We start from the raw sequence: 21,017 nt of genomic DNA, 5'->3' as shown, positions 1-21,017 counted from the left end.
ACGCACATTGCGTGTTGCGTCACGTTTCTTGTGTGTTGACGTCCACCCTCGGCGTCTCCGGAGCGGTTCATCATGGCGCTGCGCAGGACGGCGTGTGTTCTCCTGCGGGCGGCGGTGGATGCGAGCCTGAAGCGGCATGCGAGGGGTCTCCGGTCCACCGGTGAGGCTGCTGGAGGAGAATTGTGTAAATGTGCAGTTAATGAGTTAAATAATCAGTAAAGCCGCTGCTGTATGTGCGTGTGTGCTGGTCTGGTCTGAATGACCTTTACGTTTTACACCTTTATAACTGTATACGTACTTATTGATTTTATATTTCTACTTATTATTTTTATTATCATCCATAGATAACGTAATTTATTCATTAGTCTATATTTTCATTCTGTGTTTTTTGTATCTTTCTGAAGCACTTTGACTTACTGCTTGTCTCCAAGTGAAGCATATTATTATTACGGTTGTTTTGTTATTATATATTACAACATTAACATATTTTTTATTGTTATTTCTGTATAAAAATATTATACTATTTATTATTGCTGTTTATCATTATTACATACATTTATACTACAACATTGTTGTTTTTTGTATTTGTATATTCATATTACTACAACATTATTATAATATTTATTTTTGTTGTTGTTTTGTATTATTATATTTATATTAATTTTTTATACTATTTATCGTTGATTACTATTAGTACATTCACATTTATACTTCAACTGTTGTTTTTTATATTCATATTACAACATTATTATAATATTTATTATTACATTTATATTTCAGCATTTGATATAATTATAATTGTTGTTGTAGTTGTGTTTATTATATTTATATCAAGCATCATCATAACATTTATTAATATTTGTATTATTATTTAATGATTATACATTTTATATTATTACTGTTGTTGTGTTAATTATATTTATATTAAAGATTATCATAGCATTTATTCATATTTTTACTATCAAATTTATATTACAACATTTTATATTATTATTGTTGTCTTAATTATATTTATATTAAACATTTATTACATTTATTTTTATTATTATTTTATTATGATCACATTTATATTACATTTTATATTATAATTGTTGTAGTTGTGTTAATTATATTTATATTAAAGATTATCATAGCATTTATTAATATTTGTATTATCAAATTTATATTACATCATTTTATATTATTATTGTCTTAATTATATTTATATTAAACATTTATAACATTATTCATATTTTAATTATTATTTTATTATGATTACATTTATATTACATTTTATATTATTATTATTGTTGTATTAACTATATTCATATTAAACATTATCATAGCATATATTAATATATATATAAATATATATATATATATATATATATTTTATATTACAACATTTTTATTATTATTATTACATTACACTGATAATAAATCCTGTATTGAATCTTCTGTAGCTGTTCTGGGTCACCGGTCCCCTCCTCTCGGTCCGATGCCCAATGAGGACATTGACTGGACTCAGCTGGACCATCTGGAGAAATACCGCAGTTACACTCGCTATGTGAGAGCAGCGGAGGAGGCCGACCGGAGAGATGTTTGGTGGAAGAGCTACAGGAAATACAGAGAGGAGGAGACGAAAGAAGGCAAGTCGTCGCGGATGGACTTGAGCCATTGAGCTAGTATGAATACACACACATTAGATCCATAGCTGTGCATTTACCTGGAAATGCTATGCCTTATGATAGCAAATCTCGATGCATATGTGTGGGTTTGTTCGAGGGACATCATTGTTTGCTGGTTTGGCTGTCAGTGAACATTCACCTGTCATGATGCTTTGATGGTTTTTGTGAGCAGCCGTTGAGCCAGTCAACATCGGCCTCCCGTATCAACGTCCCTCCAGGAAGATGGAGGTGAAGGAGAGGAAGAAGGTCATGCGGGAGAACAAAAAGAACCCAGAGATGGAAAGAGAAAATCGACTACAAACATGTGAGTGACTCCGGCATCAGTGCATCATTATGATCTCCAAAGAGGAAGCAGAGCAGAATGATTTCAGAATTAACTTCGGAACTAAACTAAACTTCACACAGTAACGGAAAGCAGGGTTTCATTTGCTAAGGGTATATTATTAAGTATCTTGAGGTTCAAGATCCAATTATTGACCTCTTATGGTGTGTTCACACCAGACGTGAATGAAGCGTTTTGCACGAGTGATTTACATGTTAAGTCAATGCAAAGACGCGGATAGACATTCTGCGGCGCGAATGACACGCCGCGGATTGAGCGTTTGACGCGTGAGTTGAAAAATCTGAACTTTGGCGAATATTCGCGCCGCGTTAACCAATCAGGAGCTTGCTCTAGTAATGACAACAATGAGGACAAAATCATATGTGGGTACCCGGAGCTGTACGTACTTTATAGAAACAGGAATAAAAATGATCTTGCTTGGAAGAAAGTGAGTGAGGAGGTCGGACAATCTGGTAAGTTGTAAAAAACATTCTTTACTCAATTTGAGCTATACATAGGGGGATTTCGGGGTGATTGGGACACTTTTTGCTATTGAGATGACTTGGAAAAAGTGTCCCAATCACCCTGAATTACACACGCGAATGAAGCGAGTAAACTCAAAATGTTCAAGCGTCCAACTATGCACGAATAGCGCGATTTAATTGCTCCATACGCGTCTGGTGTGAACGCACTATTAGTTTAATGTCGGGGAAAAAACGGTCAGCGTGCCAGGCGTATGGTCCAAAGGGTTGTCCCTAGTCTCTTAATGAGTCATGGGTGTGTTTTGGGCGTAACGTGCAATAAACCAATCAGAGTTTCATCTCCCATTCCCTTTAAAAGCCAGTTGCGCTTACACCATGGCGGAATTTGTGAGCGGAAAGACTTTCAACGTAAGTCGACTTGTGTACTGCTGACCGCCGGAAGCTAGTTATTTTAGTCTATAAAGTTTTAAATATGGATATTTTTCTTACACAAACGCACCACTTTGCTTCAGAAGGCCTTTATTAACACCCTTTATTATGCCTCAGTCGCCGCTCATGTGTATGTGGGGTCTCGCAGCATTGTTTTATCAAATTAGATACATTTGAGTGTGTTGAAAGTTATGTTATAATGCTACTCTGTGCGTTCACTGCGCAGCTACTACGAGACACTTGTTCACACAGCAGTGTGCTTGATCGATATTAGGCATGGTAAAACAAGAAAACCAGATTTAAACAATAAGACTGAACGGTGATTTATACTTCTGCGTCGGACCTGCGCAGTAGCCTCTATGCCGTGGGCTATGTGTCAATTTCCATTTATACTTCTGCGTCCTTGTCCGTGTGCAGTTAAACATGCAGATGGAGCATGATACTTTTGAGGGAGAGGTTCTAGCAGACCAATCACAGCGCTTCCGGTCCGCATAGAAGTGACGCGTTTACATTTTTAGAGAGGTGCATATTTCTCTGGATTTAAACATTCTTGGAAACATTTGGGATAATGTAGTTACACAAGACAACACAATATATAGCATTGTTCTAGTGTATTTTGGATATTTTAATTACATATTGTGCCTTTAAGTGTGAATATATAAATGTTTAGTGGTATAGAAACATTACCTGTCTATACATTACATCATATAATCAGCAATAGGACATTTCATGTAATCCTTTCTTATTTTATGGCTTCCAGTTCGCATTTCCCTCGACAGAGTAAAGACGCAGTGGGAGAAGACAAACGGACCGTTCCACATCCAGAGGCTTGCCGAACACTACCGAATCTACCAGGACCTCTTTCCCATGGCATATTTTGTTCCACGGGTCATGCTGCATGTGGCTCACGGAGATGACAGCGACGCAGTCGTGCATTTTGGGAATCACTTAACACCGAGTCAGGTGAGGCTTCAGAACGTGTAAAGCAGGGGTCTCAAACTCATTTTACCTGGGGGCCGCTGGAGGTAGACTCTGGGTCAGGCTGGGCCGGATCAAGTATTCCAAAAAAAAGTAACAAAACTGATCCAATCTTCTCAATCTTTATTATTAACAGTTCTTCAACATGAATGTTTCTTCTGAACATGAACTGTTCCTCTGAATTTGAACTAAATATAGCCTATTGAAATTAAATCATGTACTATGAAATAATGAATGATTTTAATTTTATTTTAAATAATAGACTAATTCACTGCAAGGCCGTAACAGGTCAAACAGAACAGTGAACGAAATTCTAGGTCTAATTCTAGTTGGGAAATAATCTTTTTGGGACTATTTGTAAACAATATTTGCATTAATTTGCGTCAAATATATTATTAGTCCTGATATTCTTTGCGTGAGTGAGTGAATAAATACACAGATCCGCGAAAGACTTCTCTAGTGGTCTGGTGGTAGAATTTTTGTAAACCATGTCAAAGGTTTCGGGTTCTAATCCGCTCTCATATACACTCACCTAAAGGATTATTAGGAACACCTGTTTAATTTCTCATTAATGCAATTATCTAATCAACCAATCACATGGCAGTTGCTTCAATGCATTTAGGGGTGTGGTCCTGGTCAAGACAATCTCCTGAACTCCAAACTGAATGTCAGAATGGGAAAGAAAGGTGATTTAAGCAATTTTGAGCGTGGCATGGTTGTTGGTGCCAGACGAGCCGGTCTGATACCCCTTTTCCACCAAAGCAGAGCCAGAGCTAGATCGGAGCCAGAGCCTAGTTTCAAATCGGTTCTTTGTGTTTCCACACCCAAAGCCCCAGCTCCGAGCCAGGAAAAGTGGTTCTTAAGTAGCACCAAAACATTGCTGGGCTAGGACAGGGCTAGAAGTAAGAACCGATTACGTCAGGCGCTGGGGGCGGGGTCAACAAGACCAACACAAACTGGAGATCCGCCATTGTGAAATAGCAGCTAATGGAGCTAACAGCTGCTGCTCGTTTGTAATCTCCGTCTATACAAATGACGGCGAACTGCATAAATGCGTTGGATTTGCTGTGTTTTCGTTGTGTTTTGATGCCGATGTAGGATCGTAAAGCCATGTGAATCAATAGTAACGCAACGTTTGCATTGTTGATGGAAGGCTTGTTCGCAGCGGTGCAGACCAATCGCAGTATGATAACGAGTCCAGCGAGAGCATATGACTCCTTATGCTTTTGATTCACTCATGCGTTTTTTATCATACGTGGATCGGTCTGCGCAGCGCCGATGCATCTTGAACAAGCCTGGTGTGTGTGTGTTTCCCGCTGCCCAGGGTTGCCAGGTTTTCACAACAAAACAAGCCCAATCGCGTTTCAGGGGGGCTTCCCCGGTAAAAATCACATTTGGGGGTAAAATATGTGTTTTTTTGGCATGGTTGCCTGCTAAAATTCGCATTCCCGGGGCTAAATATTACATAATTGGGGTCGCTTCAAGCCGCGGTCATGAAAAAAAGCCTGCGGCATACCCGTAGACTTGGCAACACTGCCGCTGCCTCGCTAGCGTTGCTGAGAAAGATATACGTATACAGTGACGTAAGACATGGCTCTGTTGTGGCTCTCAGCCCGTGGAAAAGCAAACGGTTCTTAGAAGGCTCCTCAGTCGAACCAACTATGAACTGGGACTAGCTCTGGCTCTGAATTAGCTCTAGCACTGCCTTGGTGGAAAAGGGGTATGAGTATTTCACAATCTGCTCAGTTACTGGGATTTTCACGCACAACCATTTCTAGGGTTTACAAAGAATGGTGTGAAAAGGGAAAAACATCCAGTATGCTGCAGTCCTGTGGGCGAAAATGCTTTGTTGATGCGAGAGGTCAGAGGAGAATGGGCCGACTGATTCAAGCTGATAGAAGAGCAACTTTGACTGAAATTACCACTCGTTACAACCGAGGTATGCAGCAAAGCATTTGTGAAGCCACAACACGCACAACCTTGAGGCGGATGGGCTACAGCAGCAGAAGACCCCACCGGGTACCACTCATCTCCACTACAAATAGGAAAAAGAGGCTACAATTTGCACAAGCTCACCAAAGTTGGACTGTTGAAGACTGGAAAAATGTTGCCTGGTCTGATGAGTCTCGATTTCTGTTGAGCCATTCAGATGGTAGAGTCAGAATTTGGCGTAAACAGAATGAGAACATGGATCCATCATGCCTCGTTACCACTGTGCAGGCTGGTGCTGGTGGTGTAATGGTGTGGGGGATGTTTTCTTGTCACACTTTAGGCCCCTTAGTGTCAATTGGGCATGGTTTAAATGCCACGGCCTACCTGAGCATTGTTTCTGACCATGTCCATCCCTTTATGACCACCATGTCCCCATCCTCTGATGGCTACTTCCAGCAGGATAATGCACCATGTCACAAAGCTTGAATCATTTCAAATTGGTTTCTTGAACATGACAATGAGTTCACTGTACTAAAATGGCCCCTACAGTCACCAGATCTCAACCCAATAGAGCATCTTTGGGATGTGGTGGAACGGGAGCTTCGTGCCCTGGATGTGCATCCCACAAATCTCCATCAACTGCACGATGCTATCCTATCAATATGGGCCAACATTTCTAAAGAATGCTTTCAGCACCTTGTTGAATCAATGCCTTGTAGAATTAAGGCAGTTCTGAAGGTGAAAGGGGGTCAAACACAGTATTAGTATGGTGTTCCTAATAATCCTTTAGGTGAGTGTAGTTTTTCTTCATTAAAATCAAAGATGTTCATCAATGATTGTATAATAAGACCATGGACACGTTTGCATATTGTTTTGTGATTTCACCGGAAAGAATAGAGTCTCTCTCAGCAACGGCATTAAGCGATAGATTGACGCTCTCATCTGTGAAACAGGCTTTGATTTCCAATGTTTGTGTGAAATCCACAGGCAGCACAAGCACCTCAGATACGTTTCGAAGCAGAAGAGGATTCGCTCTGGACGCTGTTGTTAACCTGCCCAGGTACATCCAATTATTTACATCAAATACATATTTTGATCTAATGATATCTATAGTACATATTCAAGCCCACTGTTGGTGCTTTCGGCGGTGGACAGGGGTCAGCATGACTGGTCTGCAGCTATGCAGCCCCATACATATCAAAATGCGATGCACTGTGTATTCGGACACCTTTCAGGACCAGCATTAACTTCTTGAGCAATTTGAGCTACAGTACAGGGAGTGCAGAATTATTAGGCACGTTGATTTTCTGATCATATTTTTTTTCCAGGCACATTTGACCAATTCCAAACCACAGTAATCCTAATAACTACTATTGATTTAGTATTTAATAATGTATAAGTGATATATAATTGTTCATGAAGGCTGGAAATGAAAATCACCTTATATTCAGGTGTGCAGAATTATTAGGCATGTTTTCTTTTACAGATAAATTGAGCCAAAAAAGAGATTTAACTCAGACTGAAAAGTCAAAAAGTATTAAATGCCCATGAGAAGGATGCAATACTAATGCAATACTAGACATTGCAGTTAAGGCATGACCATTGGACAGTGAAATGCTCGTTGGGTCAGCAGGATCTGACAAAAACAGGTGGTGAAGAAAAGACACCTGTTAACCGCAAAAGAATTAAGGTGAAGAATTAAGGGTGAAACCATCAGGAACCCTTTAGTCTCCAGCGCCACCATTTTCCAAAGCTGCAACCTACCTGGAGTCTCCAGAAGTGCAAGGTGTCAGGATCTCAGAGACTTCAGTTAGGTAAAGAATCCTAAAAAATTTTTAGTCCATCTCTGCAAAACGGACTTCAGGATGGACTAAAATGAACTCCCAAAACGTACTGCCAGATTCTGGAAGATGAATTCTTCAAACAGTGGTACTAGAGGATGTGGTGCTGGTCCTTCAAGAGTCACTCTCAACCTATCTGTCCATAAAGCCTATAAAAAAACCTTCTTCATGTATTTTACAACACTTCAGCTTATGATTCTTATCTAGTGGGGGTCATTTTTTAGGATTCTTTACCTAACTGAAGTCTCTGAGATCCTGACACCTTGCACTTCTGGAGACTCCAGGTAGGTTGCAGCTCTGGAAAATGGTGGCGCTGGAGACTAAAGGGTTCCTGATGGTTTCACCCTTAATTCTTCACCTTAATTCTTAATTCTTTTGCAGTTAACAGGTGTCTTTTCTTCACCACCTGATTTTGTCAGATCCTGCTGACCCAACGAGCATTTCACTGTCCAATGGTCATGCCTTAACTGCAATGTCTAGTATTGCATTAGTATTGCATCCTTCTCATGGGCATTTAATACTTTTTGACTTTTCAGTCTGAGTTAAATCTCTTTTTTGGCTCAATTTATCTGTAAAAGAAAACATGCCTAATAATTCTGCACACCTGAATATAAGGTGATTTTCATTTCCAGCCTTCATGAACAATTATATATCACTTATACATTATTAAATACTAAATCAATAGTAGTTATTAGTATTACTGTGGTTTGGAATTGGTCAAATGTGCCTGGAAAAAAAATATGATCAGAAAATCAACGTGCCTAATAATTCTGCACTCCCTGTAGAAGTACATGAGAATAAATGCTGTGATGTTTTTCCATCAAGAGGGGCATCCAATTTTTGGTCAAGATCATGTATTGCCAATGCAAGAGTCCAGCACTCTATTAAGTCTCCTCCAGCACATCCCAAAGACTTTCCATGAATTTGAGGTCTGCACTCATGTGTGGAAATGATCCTTCATACTCCCTCCCAACCATTCTTTCACATGAATCTTGACATGGTCATCCTGGACTATATGGTCATGATGTGTCTTCCTGCATGGTTGTTTAAAGTGTTAGTTCACCCAAAAATGAAAATTCTGTCATGAATTACTTACCCTCATGTCGTTCGACACCCGTCAGACCTCCGTTCATCTTCGGAACAGAAATGAAAATATTTTAGTTGAAATCTGATGGCTCTGAAAGGCCTCCATTGGCTCAATGGCACCGTTCACTCTCAAAGCCCTAAAAAGGTACTAAAGACGTCGTTACAAAGTCCATCTCACTACAGTGGTTCTAAAATAACTTTATGAATCGGCGACAATAGTTTTGTGCGCAAAAAAACCCCTAAATAACGACTTACATAGTGATGACGATTTCAAAACACGGCCTCATGAAGCTTAGAAGCGTTATGAATCAGCGAGTCGAATCAGCAGTTTGGATCGCCACATTTCAGCAGTTTGGATCGCCACATTTCAGCAGTTTGGCGGTTTGACACGCGATCCGAATCATGATTCGGCTCACTGATTCATAACGCTTCGAAGCTTCATGATGCCGTGTTTTGAAATCGTCATCACTATGTAAGTCGTTATTTAGGGGGGTTTTTTGCGCACAAAAACTATTGTCGCTGATTCATAAAGTTATTTTAGAACCACTGTAGTGAGATGGACTTTGTAACGACGTCTTTAGTACCTTTTAAGGGTCTTGAGAGTGAACCGTGCATTGTGCCAATGGAGGCCTTTCAGAGCCATCAGATTTCAACTAAAATATCTTCATTTCTGTTCCGAAGATGAACGGAGGTCTGACGGGTGTCCAACGACATGAGGGTAAGTAATTCATGACAGAATTTTCAGTTTTGGGTGAACTAACCCTTTAAGAAATAAAAAAAAGCTACACACTCCATCAATGAGGGTTAGAAGAACTGTTGTCAAACATATAACATGCTAGAAACATAATAATCACTGCTAAAATTATCCAATCATAGACTCTTAAGCATTTGCCAATTTAAATCCAAACAGAGACATATATATATATATATATATATTATATATATATATAATTTGAGTTTTTGTTATATATAAATAAAATATTTTATTTAGAAATGTCACTTTAGCTAGTTAGTAAAATGCAATTTGAAGTTCCTCCACAAGATGGCGGTACAGTGCAGTAAGCGGTGTCTGTTTTTGCAGATGAACACCTCCTGGATGGTGAGCAGGAGTATCTTCATTGGCTAGTGTGAGTATGTTTGCTTATCCTGCATTACTTGAGCCATATTCATATTTATTTCAACAAATTTCCATAAAAACCCACGGTAACACTTTAGTTTAGGGTCCAATTCTCACTATTACCTAGTTGCTTATTAGCATGCATATTACTAGGATATTGAAGGTTTATTAGTATTTATAAAGCACATATTAATGTATGATCATATTCTACATCCCTTAATCCTACACAATAACTACACTTAACAACTACCTTACTAACTATTCATAAGCAGTATTTAAGAGTTAATTGAGGCAAATGTTGTAGTTAATAGTGAGAATTGGACCCTAAACTAAAGTGTGACCTTAACAACTGCATGGCGGAGGCCTGGTGTCAGGGCATTCAGTTCAGCATTGGCCTCAGTCTGACCCAGGCCCTGTTGGTAATGAAAGTATGTTACTAATAAAACATTACAGTGGGAATATCCCGGGAAATTCTGTGACGTCAGGCGAAGAGGTCTGTCATTACATCAGCCCTTTCCCTGCCAGAGGAACAGGCTTTCACAGATACGCCTATATCCTGTTTAAACAAGAGGGTCCGGTTGACTTCATTGATGATTTCCGGCCTGCTCCCAGGTGGGTAGTTTTACACTCTTACATCATGACATAAAAATTATAATATATAAAATACAAAATTATATTTTGCACTGACATTTTGCTTATCACAGTGTTTTCTTGACAAATAAGCACATTATCCCCCCAAATCCAGATCATTTATTTTAATTAGGGGCCAAGCACCGAATGTATTGAAACCGTTCGATTTCTTCTTCTTAATATTATTATTCCCCCATTGAAGTCTATGGCAGCCCATAGAACCGTTTTCGGGAAAGTTATGAAATTTGGCACACAGATAGAGGTCTGGCCCAACATTAACCACACCAATTTTGGAGTCTCTAAAACAATGCCTCTAGCGCAGTGGTCACCAACCTTTTCAAGCCAAAGATCCCTGACCTCAGCCTTGATGAAAGGCAAGATCTACTTATAGATTTTTCATGGCCGATTCAGAGGTTTTTTTTATTTATTTCGAGAACATCTGTCGTTTTTTTTCTTTTTCTTTGCTTAAGCAAATTATTGTGTTGTTTATTTGCTCTATAACAGCCCAAACTAGCCTTAAGAAAATTAGCCATTTGAAATGTGAGGCAACCACTGCATTTTAATCACTACCCAAACAAAGGTACTCACATGTAGCATGAGCAGTGTTTTTTTTATTTAAATTAGATTGCATAATTTCAAGACTTTATTCAGCTTTAGTTTGATAGTTTCAAAACTATTCTGGAGACAGTTTCGTTCAGAGATACATTCATTTAACCCCCCTCCCCAATTCAATATTTATATTTTTCTTCCTATATTCCTATATTTCAAGCATCCCGAACAGTTATCTTGCTGGGACTATTTATACCTGGTCCACTTCGTGTTTTTACAGATCAGATATCTGATTTATCAGAACGATTCCATTTACACTTGGTCACATAAATGTGGTGTCTTCAATTCCCACGTTATATGCATTTTTAGGGCGTCGTCGATCCTACGCTCACATGGGGCAGTTTGCAAAACACTCCACTAACAACTGTGTTACTGAACAGAAAATAAACAGTGAGAGCAACAGAAATATTACACGCATACATGCGACGTTCACAGCACGGACTGCCTTCTGCATTAAAGGAGCGGTACATAATTCTACTTGTTACATGTTGTTAATTATTTTTCCGTTATTTATCGGGAGCTACCGGGACAGTGATAAAGATTGATCAGTCGATCTGTCATTGGGTTTGAAAATTACTAAATTAAGATTTTCATGAACCCAATGGCAGATATTTGTTCTTGTTTTAATCCCAAGATTTTTTATCTCAAACTTTTAAGCAATTTTGTGTAAAAAAAATTATAAAAAAAAGTTAGAGATTTGTATTTTCAAACTTTAAATTGAAAAAGTGTCACTTATACTCATTGTGTGCTGAAACATTTACATTGAGAACATATTGACGTGTTGTTCCCTTCAATTTATTTCTTAAATTGTCTTTAATTGGTGTTAAAAAGGTCTTTTTATCTTCATAAAAGCTGCAGAAACCCTGATAGCCGTTTTATAATGGCTACTTTTCTGAAACGAGAAGTCCTTGGATCACGTACAAAGATCACAGTTTAATTTCTAAGGCCAGACACTTGACATTGTGTTTGAAAGGAAACGGATATTCTTTTTTGTTCTGGTTTTTTTTTACTGCTTACCCACAGAAAGACTCTTCACCTCGCATAACATTTTAAAATTATATATATTATGTCTCTCTGTCCTGTTTCTAGCTATTGTCTGAAGCAACGGACTTTCCGAACGCTGGACTTCTACAGGAAGCATCAGGATGTGATGACTCCAGCCGGTCTGGCATTTTTCCAGAGCCAATGGGATGAGTCTGTCACGCACACCTTTCATGAGTTATTAAGTGAGTGATGTGGAAGAAAAAAAACTTCCTTCGTTGTATTGAAGTGCAGATTTTTGTTTACTATTGCTACATGTGTTAACGCTTCCGTTTGTCACGTGTGCAGAGTCGCCTAGTCAGCTTATGATAAACAACTTTGGGCTTGTTTTTTTAAGAAGTCACTTATAGATTTGGACAGTCACACGGTTGCGTTTTTAGGCTTATTTCCAGAATACAGTTGCGCATGGTTGGCACCTATTAGACAAAACCTATTCTCTCAGAGGCAAGCAAGTGCTCTTTTCCACCAAAATGGTGCTGTTATTCGTTATTACTACATTACCGAACCCTCAAACTGACTGCAATGTCTTTTACCAAGTCTATTTTGATATCTGAAGTCATTTGATTCAGCATCTTTCAAATGATTCAGGGTGATTTTGATGCAACAGTAAGAAACCTTTTCTTTTTTTTCACTTTTTTGAAGAGCCAAAAAACAGTTCACGGAATGAAAATGAAAATGTTTTGGGCTTATTTTTCCCAGACAAGTGTCTGGTTGCATAAACTGTTTAGACTAGACTTAAAATTAATCATCTAATTACATTTAAAGTCTGTTACATAAGGTAGATTTGTCTAATTTAATTTACCGGTACTCATCCAAATGTCATTCCAAACCTGTAAGACTTTCTTTCATCAATGAAAAAAAAAAAGAAGACTGATTACCTCTTGTCTTGCTAGTTGGTCAAACTAGTTCTTAAGACAGTCTTAAAGGGATAGTTCAACCAAAAATGAAAATTACCCCATGATTTACTCACCCACAAACCATCTTAGGTGTATGTGACTTTCTTCTTTCAGACGAATACAATCAGTTATATTAAAGGGATAGTTCACCCAAAAAACGAAATTCTTATGTTTATCTGCTTACCCCCAGGGCATCCAAGATGTAGGTGTCTTTGTTTCTTCAGTAGAACACAATTGAAGATTTTTATCTCCATCCGTTGCAGTGTGATAGTCGTATAATGCATGTCAATGGGGATATTTTAGAGTATGAGAGCAATGAGAGTAAAAACACATAGACATACGAATCCTTATTAAACCATGACGCTCGTGGCGACACATTGATGTCTTAAAGGGTTAGTTCACCCAAAAATGAAAATTCTGTCATTAATTACTTACCCTCATGTCGTTCGACACCCGTAAGACCTCCGTTCATCTTCAGAACACAAATGAAGATATTTTAGTTGAAATCTGATGGCTCTGAAAGGCCTCCATTGGCACAATGCACGGTTCACTCTCAAGACCCTAAAAAGGTACTAAAGACGTCGTTACAAAGTCCATCTCACTACAGTGGTTCTACAATAACTTTATGAATCGGTGAGAATAGTTTTTTTGCGCAAAAAAACCCTAAATAACGACTTACATAGTGATGACGATTTCAAAACACGGCCTCATGAAGCTTCGAAGCGTTATGAATCAGCGAGTCGAATCATGATTCGGATCGCGTGTCAAACTGCTGAAATTTGGCGATTCAAACTGCTGAATCTACTCACTGATTCATAACGCTTCGAAGCTTCATGAGGCCATGTTTTGAAATCGTCATCACTGTCACTAAGTCGTTATTTAGGGTTTTTTTGCGCACAAAAACTATTCTCGTCGCTTCATAAAGTTATTTTAGAACCACTGTAGTGAGATGGACTTTGTAACGACGTCTTTAGTACCTTTTTAGGGTCTTGAGAGTGTAACGTGCATTGTGCCAATGGAGGCCTTTCAGAGCCATCAGATTTCAACTAAAATACATAGTATTTTGCATGTATTTTGACCTTATTCGCCGGAAGTGATGGAGCGGGGACGGCTGAATGAAGAGCCACAGAAAAAAATGAACGATTTTTAAATATGGATATTTTTCTTACACAAACGCATCGATTCGCTTCAGAAGGTCTTTATTAACGGCATTTCACCACAGTGACTCTACAATAATCTTACGATGCGCCGACAATAGTTTTTGTGCGCAAAAAAAAATCAAAATAACACCTTTATCCAACTTGTTCTTGTCTTCCGTGTGTGCCTCCACGACGCATGCGCGAGAATATGACGCAGATCCGGCGTTCGGACACATGACCCAGACCCACTAAAGTGCGCATTTCATGGATTCCCGAACCCCAGCGTTACGTCATATTCTCGCGCATGCGTCGTGGAGGCATACACGGAATGCAATAACAAGTTGGATAAAGGTGTTATTTAGATTTTTTTTTTTGCGCACAAAAACTATTGTCGTCGCATCGTAAGATTATTGTAGAGCCACTGTGGTGAGATGGACTTTGTAACAACGTTTTAAGTGCCTTTTATGGGTCTTGGGAGTGAAAATGTACTGAATGCCAATGGAGGCCTGTCTGAAGCCTTTCTCAGCATCAGCTTTCAACAAAAATATCTTCATTTGTGTTCCGAATATGAACGGAGGTCTGACGGGTGTCGAACGACATGAGGGTGAGTAATTAATGACAGAATTTTCATTTTTGGGTGAACTAACCCTTTAATATAACTCAGATTGTATTCGTCTGAAAGAATAATTTCATATACAGATGCTTTCTGGGTTAGTAAATCATGAGGTGATTTTCATTTTTGTGTGAACTATCCCTTTAACATATACCCCTTTTCCACCAAGGCAGTGCTAGAGCTAATTCAGAGCCAGAGCTAGTCCCAGTTCATAGTTGGTTCGACTGAGGAGCCTTCTAAGAACCGTTTGCTTTTCCACGGGCTGAGAGCCACGTCTTACGTCACTGTATACGTCTCATCTTTCTCAGCAACGCTAGCGAGGCAGCGGCAGTGTTGCCATGTCTGCGGTTATGCCGCAGACTTTTTTTCATGACCGCGGCTTGAAGCGACCCCAATTATGTAATATTTAGCCCCGGGAATGCGAATTTTAGCAGGCAACCATGCCAAAAAAAACACATATTTTACCCCCAAATGTGATATTTACCGGGAAGCCCCCCTGAAACGCGATTGGGCTTGTTTTGAGTAGCAATTGGGTGGGTTTTGTTGTGAAAACCTGGCAACCCTGGGCAGCGGGAAACACACACACACCAGGCTTGTTCAAGATGCATCGGCTGCGCAGACCGATCCACGTATGATAAAAAACGCATGAGTGAATCAAAAGCATAAGGAGTCATATGCTCTCGCTGGACTCGTTATCATACTGCGATTGGTCTGCACCGCTGCGAACAAGCCTTCCATCAACAATGCAAACGTTGCGTTACTATTGATTCACATGGCTTTACGATCCTACATCGGCATCAAAACACAACGAAAACACAGCGAATCCAACGCATTCATGCAGTTCGCCGTCATTTGTATAGACGGAGATTACAAACGAGCAGCAGCTGTTAGCTCCATTAGCTGCTATTTCAACAATGGCGGATCTCCAGTTTGTGTTGGTCTTGTTGACTCCGCCCCCAGCGCCTGACGTAATCGGTTCTTACTTCTAGCCCAGCAATGTTTTGGTGCTACTTAAGAACCACTTTTCCTGGCTCGGAGCTGGGGCTTTGGGTGTGGAAACACAAAGAACCGATTTGAAACTAGGCTCTGGCTCCGATCTAGCTCTAGCACTGCTTTGGTGGAAAAGGGGTATGTGTTTCCACACCCAAAGCCCCAGCTCCGAGCCAGGAAAAGTGGTTCTTAAGTAGCACCAAAACATTGCTGGGCTAGGACAGGGCTAGAAGTAAGAACCGATTACGTCAGGCGCTGGGGGCGGAGTCAACAAGACCAACACAAACTGGAGATCCGCCATTGTGAAATAGCAGCTAATGGAGCTAACAGCTGCTGCTCGTTTGTAATCTCCGTCTATACAAATGACGGCGAACTGCATAAATGCGTTGGATTCGCTGTGGTTTCGTTGTGTTTTGATGCCGATGTAGGATCGTAAAGCCATGTGAATCAATAGTAACGCAACGTTTGCATTGTTGATGGAAGGCTTGTTCGCAGCGGTGCAGACCAATCGCAGTATGATAACGAGTCCAGCGAGAGCATATGACTCCTTATGCTTTTGATTCACTCATGCGTTTTTTATCATACGTGGATCGGTCTGCGCAGCCGATGCATCTTGAACAAGCCTGGTGTGTGTGTGTTTCCCGCTGCCCAGGGTTGCCAGGTTTTCACAACAAAACCCGCCCAATTGCTACTAAAAACAAGCCCAATCGCGTTTCAGGGGGGCTTCCCCAGTAAAAATCACATTTGGGGGTAAAATGTGTTTTTTTGGCATGGTTGCCTACTAAAATTCACATTCCCGGGGCTAAATATAACATAATTGGGGTCGCTTCAAGCCGCGGTCATGAAAAAAAGCCCGCGGCATAACCGCAGACTTGGCAACACTGCCGCTGCCTCGCTAGCGTTGCTGAGAAAGATGAGACGTATACAGTGACGTAAGACATGGCTCTGTTGTGGCTCTCAGCCCGTGGAAAAGCAAACAGTTCTTAGAAGGCTCCTCAGTCGAACCAACAATGAACTGGGACTAGCTCTGGCCCTAAACTAGCTCTAGCACTGGTGGAAAAGGGGTAACAAAGAACCGATTTGAAACTAGGCTCTGGCTCCGATCTACCTCTGGCTCTGCTTTGGTGGAAAAGGGGTAATAGTGGCTATGTTTATGTATCTGGCCCCAGGTTGCTTCTTTCTCTAGCAAGACTTGGCAACACTTCACAAGTGATTTGTGACTCAGTTAACATCCGTTCCAAAAATCGTAAGAACTGGGTCACGGGGGTTGGCGTTGACTAACTCGGAAACCCTAAAAAAGTATAAGTGATAGCTCATGTAGTGCTTAATATATTCCACAGATATGAGAGAGCCAGTGTTTGAGTTCAGCAGACCTCCAGTGTATCACCCACCTCAGAAGAAATACCCTCACGGACAGCCGCTCCGATACCTGGACCGCTACAGAGACGGGGCAGAACACACTTATGGGATTTATTAAACGCATATGCATGTGTCATGTTTGAAGCAGGAGGGTTTGTTTTTTGTTTGTAATAAACTAAATGTTATGCATTGTGTTGTGGTCTGCCTTTAAAGTCACCATGAAATCAAAACTGACCATTCTGATTTTTTTAATGGAATATTGCAGTATTTATTATAAATGATTTATCTGTGCAAAAACATACCCATCCCCTCCCTCTTGCAGTGACATCTCACATGACATCCACCAATAGAAAACCACAACCATCTGATCAACTTCTGCCCAACTTTTCTTTTTCTTTCTTGTTCCATAAGCCTTTTCACTTGGATATGCGTCACAATAGTGAAGAAAAGACTATTGCAACTTTAGTTACCAACAACTAACAATGAAGGAAAAAAACTAAAGCATGTATTAATCGTAATGTTAATTTCATCATTTTAATATAGTATTTAAATCTGTTTATTATATTTTTGAGCTGACGTGAACTAACAGTGAAACGGATTTTTATTACCAAAGATGAATAATTACTGTAGCAAATGTATTGCTTAATGTTAATACGTTTACTGTAAAGTGTGAGCTAAACTAAGAATAAAAAATAAAATAGTTAACGGTCGGGCGGTTTTGTAAATAGTAGGTCTATTAATAATTCCACTATTAATATCAAACAATGTCAGTTATCCTGTGACGTTTGTGTAAATGTCTTTTCCTTTCAGCTCTTTGTGTATCCTGATGCCTGGATATCGGTCAGTTGTAATCTCTATTTACTGCAGATTGTTATTGAGGAAATATCAGCTTTCAATGCAGTTTATGACTCAAACAGACTTAGGCTACCTATAATTAAGTCACGCACCTCAAGAACCATTTGATGTGAAACAACGACAGATTTGTATAATTCGTCCTTGCACTAATCTACAGCTGTTTCCTAAACGTGTTATTGATGTAATCATTGCTTTGATTCCTTCATATGGGTGAATGAAAAGGTCAGTAACAACAAAAACCTGTGTGGGGAAAAAGGGAAAGTTCACTGTAAAACTAAAATACCCAATGTTGAAAGGAAATGGAAAAAGATCATGATAAGGGCGTTTCTTCAGTAGGGGCACTTTTAGCCATGTGAAGTTGAATAGAAAAACTTGTTCAAAAGTCACGTGTAACAAACTTTGTCTAGTTTTAAGGTCTGTAAGAAGACAAACTTAGGTTACAAGAGAAATTGATATTATTTTACATTTTTCCGACCTGCAATGAACAAATGTCTTTTCCACCACATCTCAATATAGCCTACAGCTATTATGTAAAAATAGAATAACTTATGCCACTCAAGAATTGTCTAAGATCATTTTTGTACCTAGTTTTACCAGTTTGTCCACAATGTATGCAATAATTATACATTTGTCAATGAGATAAATGAACTATCCTAAGGATCCTGTGGAAATGACAATGAATTGATGTGAATGTAGAGAAACAGTAGATAAATATAAAAAGTATTATAATATAAAAGTTATTACACAAATCTACTCTGGCAATCCGTATCAATTGTACTTTGTAGGCTAGTCTTAAATGTCATCTCCACCACATGCTGTAATTTCAACCACAGAGGGCAGTGTGGTGGAAATTACATTTCTGTAGTTTTTTTTGTGAAAACTGATTAGCTTTGAACTAATACTTAGCATTTCATGTATGCAAGATACTTTTATTTAACTTAAAATGTTTAGCTTTTTAAAAACACCCTTGGCCGTACAGCATGTTTGGAAATGACGTAGAATAAATATATGAACTGTTCAAGCAATATTTAGCTTGATTTTTCTTCATTTGTTGTTGATGAACATTTTAATTCCCTCCATGTCCCACATGTGCTCTGATGTCACTGAATATTTCCATAGAAACCACCTAAACAATCTTTCACACAAAATTTAAAGGCGACAGCAATATATTGTATAAAAAGTAATATTGATAGTGGTCTCATATGAAGTATTATAATGTATTTAAATGATTTTACTAGTGCTTAATTCAGGTGCATTAATAGTTACCAGATAAGTCATATTTTTGAACTGTATTTTCATTGTTGAAGTTAAAAAGTCTGGGTGTGCGACAAGGAGAAAACAGTGATTTTGACACTTATAAGGAGGTTGAAAATAATAAAAAAATCATTTAAAAAAATGAAGGTGGTTTTATTGTTAGCTTGACAAAGAAAGAGGAATTTGTCCAAAATGTATTAAATATATATATATTTATTAAATATATGTATTAAATGTACCAAAATGTATTAAATATATATATATATATATATATATATATATATATATATATATATATATATATATATATATATATATATATATATATATATATATATATATATATATATATATATATATATATATATATATATATATATATATATATATATTTATATATATATTTATATATATTTTTTTTAAATATAAAATAAATTTTATATTTATATATAATAAAATATATTTTCAGCACATGAATCCCAGTGTTCGGTTACAAATTCTTCCAGCAGGAAACATCTGGGATCCATGTGCTGACACAGAAAAAACCTAAACTACTGGATAGAAAGCTAACCACACAGTCAAACAATACTGTTGTAGGCCTAGTATGGCAAGCTGTTTTAATTTAATCCTTAAAACCTTCAAATCTACCAGTCATGCTACACATCTATTTTCATGCTATTTTTAGCAGAGGTGGACAAAGTACACAACTCCATTACTTGAGTAAAAGTAAAAGTACTATTGGTTAAATATTACTCCATTACAAGTAAAAGTTGTAAAGATAGATTTTTACTTAAGTAAAAGTACAGAAGTACTTGCTTTTAAAAGTACTTAAGTATCAAAAGTAAAAGTAAACACATTATTTTATTATTGTTGCATTGTTGTATGAATGCACGCTGTTCCATCATGGTGGTTTAAGCCAGTCATGCTCCATCTGACATGCTAGCATATCTTGAACTCATTTAAATACTTGCTTAAAAGTTACAAAGCTCTTCTCAAAGTCAAAATCATACTAGAAAAGAAAGGTTTCTACATTGTGTTTATTTGACAGGATTATGTAAAAACATATTTCAGAAAGGACTTCAGTTAACATTATTAGCCCAACTACGCTTTTGCATGCTAACTAACATTATTGTCGAACGTTACCTATGCGTTAGCGCTGTATCCGTAAGGCTATGGCAACTTGGCGGGTAAATCTATAAAAATCATTTGACCAATCATACTTCATACCAGTGTTAATTTTGACAGCAAATTTGGATTTAGTTTTAGTCAGTCTTTAGTCGGACTATAACATTTCAGGCATCTGAATTGTTTAGTTTTAGTCTAGTTTTAATTGACTATAATAAGATTTCAGTAGATTCAATAGACTAAATTTCAGTACTTGTGGTCTGGCGTCTGATAGGCAGCTTTCTGTGTGCACTTTCAGACTTATCCACGTCTGCTCTTCTGAATTTTAACTTTTAAGTATGACCATGGTTGCTCGCACTGAGTCTGGGAACTGCCGCCTTCTATTTTGCCATCAATTGATTAGTGTTCAAAAAATACTTGGAAATCATTGAACTTCATGTGATCCTACAAGAGTGATCACTGATAGGCTGTCTGCAAAAAAAAAAAAAAAAAACGAATTACGTTTTTAAGAAGAAAACAAATCATCCACTGACTTTCAAAGCGGCTACGACTTTCTACTTCGAGGGCCTTGATAGAAATGTAGTGGAGTAAAAGTACGATATTTGTCTTTCAAATGTAGTGAAGTAAAAGTCATAAGTTTCCAGAAAAAATA

General features: G+C 38.3%; 1 protein-coding gene across 1 annotated transcript; it reads left to right on the top strand.

The window, feature by feature from the left end:
• On the top strand, positions 1 to 19,354 carry mrpl38 (mitochondrial ribosomal protein L38). The gene is made up of 9 exons (XM_079846067.1): positions 1 to 160; positions 1,443 to 1,628; positions 1,840 to 1,971; positions 3,661 to 3,863; positions 6,798 to 6,870; positions 9,819 to 9,864; positions 10,308 to 10,466; positions 12,183 to 12,319; positions 17,113 to 19,354. The coding sequence occupies exons 1-9, from the start codon at positions 73 to 75 to the stop codon at positions 17,247 to 17,249; spliced, it is 1,161 nt and encodes a 386-aa protein (XP_079702193.1). The 5' UTR covers positions 1 to 72; the 3' UTR covers positions 17,250 to 19,354.
• The last annotated feature ends 1,663 nt before the right edge of the window (positions 19,355 to 21,017 follow it).

The sequence above is a fragment of the Gobio gobio genome (assembly GCF_949357685.1).
Source record: "Gobio gobio genome assembly, chromosome: 20".
Taxonomy (NCBI): domain Eukaryota; kingdom Metazoa; phylum Chordata; class Actinopteri; order Cypriniformes; family Gobionidae; genus Gobio; species Gobio gobio.
The sequence above is the reverse complement of the archived record's forward strand: the minus strand, read 5'-3'. Positions and strand labels throughout refer to the sequence as shown.